Source organism: Martes martes, assembly GCF_963455335.1.
Source record: "Martes martes genome assembly, chromosome: 16".
NCBI classification, from domain to species: domain Eukaryota; kingdom Metazoa; phylum Chordata; class Mammalia; order Carnivora; family Mustelidae; genus Martes; species Martes martes.
The window spans coordinates 40,239,163-40,248,557 of NC_137904.1; the positions used below are offsets into that span (position 1 = coordinate 40,239,163).

The 9,395-nt window shown below is 48.6% G+C and overlaps 1 protein-coding gene across 2 annotated transcripts; it reads left to right on the forward strand.

Annotated features, from left to right (window-relative positions):
- Window positions 1–2,139: 2,139 nt before the first annotated feature.
- Window positions 2,140–9,033, forward strand: SLC35B1 (solute carrier family 35 member B1). Of its 2 annotated transcripts, none has more exons than XM_080826528.1 (9): window positions 2,140–2,256; window positions 3,277–3,380; window positions 3,935–4,065; window positions 4,340–4,370; window positions 4,946–5,103; window positions 6,245–6,371; window positions 7,136–7,242; window positions 7,401–7,554; window positions 8,779–9,033. In XM_080826528.1, exons 3-9 carry the CDS (start codon window positions 4,018–4,020, stop codon window positions 8,829–8,831), a joined length of 678 nt encoding a protein of 225 aa, XP_080682654.1. In that variant the 5' UTR covers window positions 2,140–2,256; window positions 3,277–3,380; window positions 3,935–4,017; the 3' UTR covers window positions 8,832–9,033. The 2 variants fall into 2 exon arrangements, with proteins under 2 accessions (XP_080682654.1, XP_080682653.1); XM_080826527.1 differs by having other exon boundaries at window positions 2,162–2,607.
- Window positions 9,034–9,395: the final 362 nt, after the last annotated feature.

The following is a 9,395-nucleotide window of genomic DNA, read 5'->3' on the forward strand; positions in this document are numbered from 1 at the left end:
AGCTTGAGGCTCCGATAAACATTTTTAGGGGAGGGGAATGGGATGGAGATTGAATGTGTTATACTGAGCATCCTTGTCTTCGAGAGGGATCTTTACTTAACACGGAATGATGTGGACGTGGGTGTTGTATGCATGTAGGCGTTATGTGGATGTGGGCGTTATGTGGATGTGGGTGTTATATGGATGCACAGAGTCCCTTGTCCTCACGTCACCAGGCTGGGATTCTTTAGATGGACATCTAAGCAATAGGTCCACGGAAAGGCTGTCCAAAATGAAGCGTGGTGTTGGTGGGGTGAAGGAGTGTGTGGGGAAGTCACTTATTCTCAGATGAGTCTGGGAATGCTCCCAAGGGAGAGTGGGTTTCAGAGAGGAAGCGACGGTGACCAAGTTTGACGTTGTGGGTGCTCCTTGCACAGGCAAGGGGAACAGGACCAGGGAATGGTCATCAGGTTGAATCTCTTGGCCCAGTTTTAGGGAAGCTTTAGCCCTTCTGGAGTATTGGTTCCATCTTGTGAGTACCCAGAACACAGAGGAGTTTGCGGCCTCTCAGCTTTATAGTGCTGCACCTGTAAGAGCTCAGAGGCTCTGGGGAGAACTCGGAATAACCATCCCGACGTTCTGATGGCGCGTTATGATTTACAGACATTTTCACAACATATTATCCCCACCATATGGGTGAAAAGTTGGACTACCCCAAGGTCAGGCATAATAATAATAACTACAGTCGTATCTATGTCAGAAGACCATTCACCGGCTCAGTAAGCATCAGATACCGTGTTAGTGCTCGACATAAAATGTTACCAAAATATCACAGCAACCCAATGAGAGAAATTGATAGATCCCACTGGACTGATGAGAGGACAGAAAGATTGTATAACTTTACCCCCAAGACGCAGATACAAAGTGGGGGCGCTGAGATGGGGAAGCAGATCACTTGAATCCAGTGCCCGTGCTTCTAAGCACAGTGCTCTCGTGCTTGTTACTATTTTCCCATTAATTTCAGATGAGGAAACGACTCAGAGGCCAAGAGAATTGTTGGAAGTCCCAGCTGGGGAAGCAGCAGAGCTGGGTCTGGAACCCAGGTTTCTCACCTCAGCTACTGTATAGTGCCTTGGCATCACAGGCTGATTTCCGTGGAATAATCTCCTGGGCGAGAGAACAAATGTGGGGGCCCTATCACCACTGAGATGGGGGATTGAGGACAGACCCTGTCTTCTATTTCTTACCCCTCCCCCTGAAAGATGTTTGGCCTACCCCCAAAGCCTTAGTGAGTCAGGCCCGGAGTGATGGGTGTGGTGCTGCCCGGAGTTTCCTTCCTTTGCCTGAGGCTGTGCCAAAGAAGTGGGCTGTCAGAAGCAGAGAAGGAGCCTCTACCCAGATAGCAGCCCGGAGTCCATTGACTAAGTGGGGCTTGGAGGTTGTAGTGGAACGTCCTGGGGTCTTGCCCTAGCTCTTGGGGCCCTCAGGTGGAGGCCCAACCCTTGGATGAGGGAGAGGTTCGAAAAGGAGGTCATGAACGGGAAAATCTGGAGGGCAGCATGAGGGTTTGTTCCACTGTTGGTGAGGTGTAACCGGAGGGAATCCGCTTCAATAAGCTTCCATTTCCACCTCTAGGATGTGAGGAAGTAGGATCAGAGTTGAGAACGTGTAATGATGTGTAATGACTAATAATGCCTTAAACTTGCATAGCACACTTTACAGTTTTTAAAACACTTTCACAAACCTCAGCTCATTTAATCCTCAGAACAGTCGAGAGGCGACAAGGTGGGGTGCTACTAATTGTCTATCCCAAGTTTCCGGGCTGGGAAAACTGTCGCCCGGATATAGGCGACAGGTAGAGTTACCCCTTTGAAGCCTAGCGATGGGCCCTTAGAAGGAGGACGGTTCTCAAACAAACGCCGGCCTTGAATGCTCTTCTTGCAGAAGGTGAGACGCCGACGCGGGGCAGCGGCTAGGGGGCGCTGAGGTTCCATTAGACTCCCTGGCGTTAGGACCCAGCGGAAGCCTTACTGCCAACCGGCGAAGAGACTCGGATTACCCGGGCCGGCCTCCTTCCAGCTCACCTGTCGTCTTCGCACAGCGCAGCCAATTGGTGACCTCCACATCCATATACGTCATCACTCCTCGCCCGCATAGCTCCTAGGCCATCCCGTCGAGCTCCGAGGCACAGTTGTCCTCGGAGTTGCCTGATCGGAAGAGCCCGAGGGCTCGGCACTAATGTCCGGGCAGTGGCTCTTTCGGCCATCAGGAATGAAGGCAAGGTCCCAGGGCGGGTGTCCTTTCCTTGGGAACGGTTTTTGGGTTTCGAGGCGTTTCCTTCTCGGAGGCTCTGAGCTGGCAGCTCTGGCGGTGGCTGTTGGGGCCTACTGAGCGGCGGTCGCATGCAGCTCCTATGAGGCCCCTGTCGCCGGTCGGCGATGTCCGGCTGGAGCTGTCGCCGCCGCCGCCGCCGCTGCCGCTGCCGGCTGTGAGCGGGTCTCCGGCCGGGTCGTCCGGGCGTCTCATGGCCGCTAGCAGCTCCCTGTTGCCCGACCGGCTGCGCCTGCCGCTCTGCTTCCTTGGCGTCTTTGTCTGCTATTTCTACTATGGGATCCTGCAGGAAAAGATGTGAGCAGATCCCCGGGGCGCGAGCGCAGATTTTCCTACCCCACCCCCCGCCCCCGTGGCCTGGTTTGCGGGCCTCTGGCCCCTGACCCGGGTGTTCCCTCTTGCCCGCCCTCCCGGCCCCCTGACGCCTTTGCAGCTGCGGATGAGCCTGCTCAGATTTTGGTCTCCGGATTCTCGGGACCTGGTTATTTTTCTTCTTTGTTTTTCTCCCTGTTGGTTCTTAGGGCTTGGGTTTTACAGGCTGAGAATTCTACCCCCCACACAGGTTTCCTTGCTTACTAGCTCCTCTTTGCTACTTCCAGATGTTTGCAGACAGCTGGTTCTTTTGCCCTGGGCCTTGCTGCTGTTGCCCACATTCCCTCATCTGCTGCTTGGGGTACCTCGTTTGCTGTCCAATTTTCCACGTTTCCTCTAGCTCCTTCCTTTACGGATATTCTTTCCCTAGGCTACCGGATCAGCAAGCTGGGATGTCTGGCTTCTAGATCCAATAAAATCAGCCCCTTTTGTGAATGAGGCCAGTGAACCTTACCAAATTGTCCCTACATCCAGAGAAGCAAGATCATTTTAAAGCTTTCGGTGGTTCTAGACATACTAGATGACACTGAGTGAAATACACTAATTCTTCTTCTTTTCTTTTTCTTTTTCTTTTTTTTTTTTTTTAATTCTTAGAACAAGAGGAAAGTATGGGGAGGGAGCCAAGCAAGAGACGTTCACTTTTGCCTTAACTTTGGTCTTCATTCAATGTGTGATCAATGCTGTGTTTGCCAAAATCTGTGAGTACCTATCTAGTAATCTAGTAATCCCTATCCACATTTAAGGTTTAACTCTCAACACTCCCACCCTCTTTAGTGCTTTCAAAGCCTCTGTTCAGTCTTCAGAACTAATGGCTTTGGAATGGGGCGAAATCCTATTTCCTTAAATTAGACCGACTTCTGAGTCAGAAATGTGCAGAGAATGGGTATTCTGTGTGCCAGATCCCCGTTGAGAACAGTTAATTTTTTTTTCTTTCTTTCTCTTTGATTTTCCTTTATGTGTCTGCTTCAAACATGTTTTGAGCTGCTCTTTGTTCTCTGGGGGATTCAGCAGAGCTAACTAGTCCCTTGAACTGAATGAGCCCCCATTCCTGCTCTGCATGTGGTCTTGTGTTAGGTATAGGTGAGATTGGAGAGTTGAATAACCTTCAGAGATTTCCCAGTCTAAGAAGACAGAAATACTTTGTGCTTCTCGTCTTATCTGACACATTTCCTTTCACGTGGCTTCAGCTTTGGCTCAGTGGCCCATCCCGGGCCCACCAGGTTTCTCTTACAAGTTTTTTGTCTTTTCCCAGTGATCCAGTTTTTTGACACTGCCAGGGTGGATCGCACTCGGAGCTGGCTCTATGCCGCCTGTTCTGTCTCCTATCTGGGTGCCATGGTCTCCAGCAACTCGGCACTGCAGTTTGTCAACTATCCGACTCAGGTGAAACCTCAGGGTGTGATGAGGGTTGGCTCAGAAGTTGTTTGAAAAGAACTAAGAATTCTTCACTCAGGTCTGTGACTTTAATAAAAGAGATTGTGTTGGGAGAATTTCAGAGGGCAAAGAACCACAGATCTGAGGTCTAGTAGTGGTGGGTTGGCCGTGATAGGCTGTGGTTTCTGGTGCAGACCCTACATGACCTTTCTTAACAGAGTACCTAGCACAGTGCCTGGCACATCCCAGAGGCTCAGATACTATTTGCTGAATTTCATTTCAGGTCCTTGGTAAATCCTGCAAGCCAATCCCAGGTAAGCAGAAGCAGATGGTCTCCCTCTATCTACCATTGTCATTCTTCCTCTAGTAGGCTCTCTGCTCGTCTGCTAGAGTTGTGTGTCCCTTCCGATTGTCATCCCATCACAGCATCTCCAAAGCCAGCCCTCCATCCCTTCCCCCTGCCATCCTGTCCTCTGTATCACTTCTGGTGGTGTTGGATATACATGGGCTGGAAGCTAGAGGCTGATCAAGTCTGCTTCACATGCCAGTCATTTTGGTGTCCTGTGTGCTTACATTGTCATTAGAGTTAGGTCCCATTTTGATCGTCAGTTTCTTTCTTTCAACCTCTCACTCATCCACTGTCCCCACCCTTTCCCTTGTTCCTTCTTGGATTGTTCACCTTTGTTCTCTGCCTTTTCCCTGCCTTCTGCCCTTTGTTCTCCCCATTGCTCAACCCTGTCTATCGAGGTGCCAGCCTTGCGTCTTCCTCGTAGCTTCTGTAGGCCTTTCTTCTCAGACATTCTTTTCTCACAGGAGTCTCCTAAGAGGACAGTGTTGGGCTCATCAGTGCCTGTGGGTATCCAAATTTTCCACTGTTTCTTCCCTGTAGTCATGCTTCTTGGAGTTACCCTCTTGAAGAAGAAGTACCCAATGGCCAAGTACCTGTGTGTGTTGCTAATTGTGGCTGGAGTGGCCCTTTTCATGTACAAACCCAAGAAAGTAGTTGGGATGGAAGAACACACAGTTGGCTACGGAGAGCTGCTTCTGGTATGTGATCCTGGTGGGAAAGGCAGCCTTTTCCAGTAATCACAACCAAGGAGCATCCCACCTGGGCATCCAAAAGGCCAGTTATGTATCCAGAGAGAGATTGCGATGCTCCTTGCCCCCCATTTCGGGTCTTTGTCTCTTGCTACATGGCCCCTGGCTCTGCTAAGGCCTCAGTGGGAAGACTGAAATCTTGAACAACATCTCAGCTCTCCTGAGGGGTAACTCTGAGGCCTGCGTTTAAGTGCTGGTGATAGGCCGGAGAGACCTGAGAGCAAATAGGGAAGGAATAGCATGTTTCTCACTGTGGCTTTCTGAGAAACATGGAAGCCAGAGTTTAAAAATAACACTGGAGTAGCTCTTGCTTGCTGTGTATTAGGCATTGTTCCCAGTGGTTTACCTATTAGTTGGTTAATTTTTTTATTTTAAAAGATTTTATTTATTTATTTGGCAGAGAGAGACACAGCGAGAGAGGGAACACAAGCAGGGGGAAGTGGGAGAGGGAGAAGCAGGCTTCCCGCAGAACAAGGAGCCCTATGCAGGGCTCGATCCCAGGACCCCGGGATCATGACCCGAGCCGAAGGCAGACGCTTAACGACTGAGCCACCCAAGGCACCCCTAGTTGGTTAATTTTTACAACAGTAACTTTATAGCATATGTAGTATTAGCTCCATTTTCTGTATGAAGACAGACACAGAGGTTAAGTCACTTGCCATGGTCACACGGCTGTAAAGTGGCAGAATTAGTGGCTCACTTTGCCCAGGCTTCTAATCCCGGGCAGTAGGAGCAGAGAATCTAGTCCGGAGCACTCCTCCAGGCCGGGAGACTACCAGGCCAGTACCAGGTGTCCGTTCTCTACTCTCACAGGAAAAATATGTGGCTCAGCATGTGTTCCAGGCTTCGTGGCACTGCCTCCCATCCCACTCTGATTACATTTACTGTGTGGCTCAGAGTTCTAGTGCCTCGGTGGGGCAGTGGGCAGCCAGCACCATCTCTCCTGACCAAATGGTAGCAGTTTGTTCTGAGGACTGTCTTAAGACAGCAGCTTTGTGAGGAGTCTCAGAAAAGTGAGAGTCCTGTGTCCTGGGTTAGGGAGGGGCCCTGGTGGCCTTCTTCACTGCAGGGTGCACCCTCTCTTTTCCAGTTATTGTCTCTGACCCTGGATGGACTAACGGGCGTTTCCCAGGATCACATGCGAGCTCATTACCAAACAGGCTCCAACCACATGATGCTGAATATCAACCTTTGGTCGACATTGCTGCTGGGAGCCGGTAAGGAGCGGCTCTGCTGTTCTTTCCACACATCACCAGAGGGCAGACTGCTGTCCTCCAGCAGATCCCTAGCTCAGACACCGGTTGCAAACTTTGCCCAGGCCAAAGGCCTGTCTCAGCCCTAAGATGCCCTTCTGTCCAAGCCCCTGGAAAAACCTTCCTGGAGAAGGTTTTTCCAGCAAGCGGGCTCTGCTTGCTACTCATGACTGGCACGATCGTAGGCAGACCTGTGACATTTTCCCTGGGAGGACATGTGGTAGCAGGTCACAGGGGTGCCTTGGGAACTTGCCTTCTGAGAGAGATGAGATACTGGTATTTGGCGTATACTGACTGTAGTTTGAATACGAATGCATGTGCTTTTAAATCAATGCTTCCTAACCTCTTTTCAAATCTGGGCGCGAGTAGGAAGTATTTTTTGTACAGCACAGTGGGGTTAACGGAGGAGGCTGCTGATGGCTGGAGGTGGCCAGCACTTGGGGCTGCATTGAGCTGGGGATGCGTGGGTCAATGTCTCCCTAACATCTGAGGATCTCTGCTTCCAGTGATTTTGGCAGCAGTAGCTAATCGACTCCCAAGCCTCTCTGGGAAGAGTCTTCGGTTAGTTTCTCTCAGCAGGAAAGTAGGAGCAGGATGCCTAGTGTGAACTCAGTCCCTGCATTTGTCCACACCCCGTTCTGTAGGGTCCTTTTCCAGGCTGTGTACAGACACGGGTGCCGGCACAGGCACACAAGGTGCTCTGTTCATCCTTTGCCATTTCTCCCCAGGAATCCTGTTCACTGGGGAGCTCTGGGAGTTCTTGAGCTTTGCCGAAAGATACCCCACCATCATCTATAACATCCTGCTCTTTGGCCTGACCAGTGCTCTGGGTCAGGTGAGTACCTTGAGACCGGGTAGCCTGGCCTCCCCGAGAAAGACCGACCAGGCTCGGGGAAAAGGGCGGCAAGACTAGCCCTGATGTACTGCCACAGACTTTGACCTTGGGGCAGAGCCCCAAGACCTGGCCTGACCCCACTTTCTCGGTCTTTCTAGAGCTTCATCTTTATGACAGTTGTGTATTTTGGCCCCCTGACCTGCTCCATCATCACCACAACTCGAAAGTTCTTCACCATCTTGGCCTCTGTGATCCTCTTCGCCAACCCTATCAGCCCCCTGCAGTGGGTGGGCACCATACTCGTGTTCTTGGGTAAGTTCCCTGTGGAGTTCACATCTCTGGGCACATGGAGCAGCAGTCACAGAGCTTGCTTTTTCCTTTTTTATTTTAATTAAGTTTTTTTTTTTTTTTTTTTTTTTGGAGCGAGAGGGAGCGGGGAGGAGCGGAGGGAAAGAGAATCCCAAGCAGCCTCCTCGCTCAGTACGGAGCCCAATTCGGGGTTCAATCTCAGGACGCTAAGATCATGACCTGAACCAAAATCAAGAGTCGGATGCTTAACCAACTGAGCCACCCAGGTGCCCTGTGACAGAACTTTAGATATTTTTTTTCCTGATTTATTTTTTTTATTTATTATTATTATTATTATTATTATTATATTTATATTTATATAAATATATATAAATTTTTAATATATATTTATATATATAAATTTATATATATAAATTTATATATTTATATTTATATGTTATATTTATATTATTTATATTATTATTATTATTATTTTGATTTATTTTTATTGATTTATTTCATTTTATTTAACTTATTATTTTTAAAGATTTTATTTATTTATTTGACAGACAGAGATCACAAGTAGGCTGAGAGGCAGGCAGAGAGAGAGGAGGAAGCAGGCTCCCTGCTGAGCAGAGAGCCCGATGTGGGGCTCGATCCCAGGACCCTGGGATCATGACCTGAGCTGAAGGCAGAGGCTTTAACCCACTGAGCCACCCAGGCGCCCCTGATTTAGTTATTTTAGAGAAGATGTTTTTAAGAAAGGAGAGGAAGCCAAAAAAAAAAAGCAAGTATTGCTCCTAATCCACCCTTCCTAATGAGCATTTCATTTTAGTGATCTTCCTCGAGCGACTTGGGTTTCCTCCGACACTGAGCAGATAAAATTGTTGTACTTACTCCCTACCAATCTGTTGTTATGGAGGAGATGAGAGAACTAAGAAGTACTGACATTTTTTCTTTAAGTTTTACTGTATTTTATTATATATATGTAATTATATATGTAACTTTATATATATATGTATATATAAATACATATGTAATTATCTATATCTTGGTGATTTTTTTCATTTGATGCCTTACTTTTTCTCCGAGGGAGTTCTATAAAACCAGTGTTTGGAGTTAGTTTTATTTAAAGCCCCCGTTTTGGAGAACCAAGCTGACCTTCCCCTCCCACCATGCTACTCTCAAAATCATTGGTAGGTTTCATTTCTCGTCATAAAGCTAAGCCCATCTTCTCCCTTCTCATAGGTCTCGGTCTCGATGCCAAGTTTGGAAAAGGAGCCAAGAAGACATCCCACTAGGAAGAGAGAGACTACCTCCACTTCGAGAATATTTAAGTTATTATCTCAAATACGGACATCTCTTGGGCAAATGGACACAATAGGGATAAAGGACTGGGTTCCAGTCTGCTTTTGGTTTTTGTGGGGTTTTTTCTTTTGTTTTGTTTTTTAAGAAAAGGAAGCAAAATCACATATTCTGAAAAAAGCACTTGGATTTTAATAAGACAGAGTTGGCAGTTTCTGTTCTGGACGACCTGGAGCACAGCCTAACTCGAGGGGAGGAGGGGGAGGAAGAGGCAGAGCCTGGTGCTCTTTGCTCAAACTCCCGCTTGGGTGCAGGAAACCTGGCTGGGTGGCTCACTCCCCTTGGAGCCCAAGCGTTGCAGGGAGGACCTTGAATAGATTTGCAGTTGGCCTTGTGGCCTCTGTTCCCACAGGTGAGGGTCTGAATCTGCCAGGACAGGTGGCTGGCTGTTAGAGCCAGAGAATGTCAAAATCACTTTATCTCTTCAAGCTCTGGTGGGCAAATATTTCCTTAAAAACCTCCCGATACAGTCTTTCCTCAGGAAACCTCCCTTGAGGTTG

Excerpts from the sequence above, each read along its gene's own strand:
- SLC35B1 (XM_080826527.1), top strand. The coding sequence starts at position 2,393 with ATGAGGCCCCTGTCGCCGGTCGGCGATGTCCGGCTGGAGCTGTCGCCG. Across the intron at positions 4,066-4,339 it reads TTGTCAACTATCCGACTCAG|GTCCTTGGTAAATCCTGCAA; the intron begins GTGAAACCTCAG and ends ATTTCATTTCAG. Across the intron at positions 4,371-4,945 it reads ATCCTGCAAGCCAATCCCAG|TCATGCTTCTTGGAGTTACC; the intron begins GTAAGCAGAAGC and ends TCTTCCCTGTAG.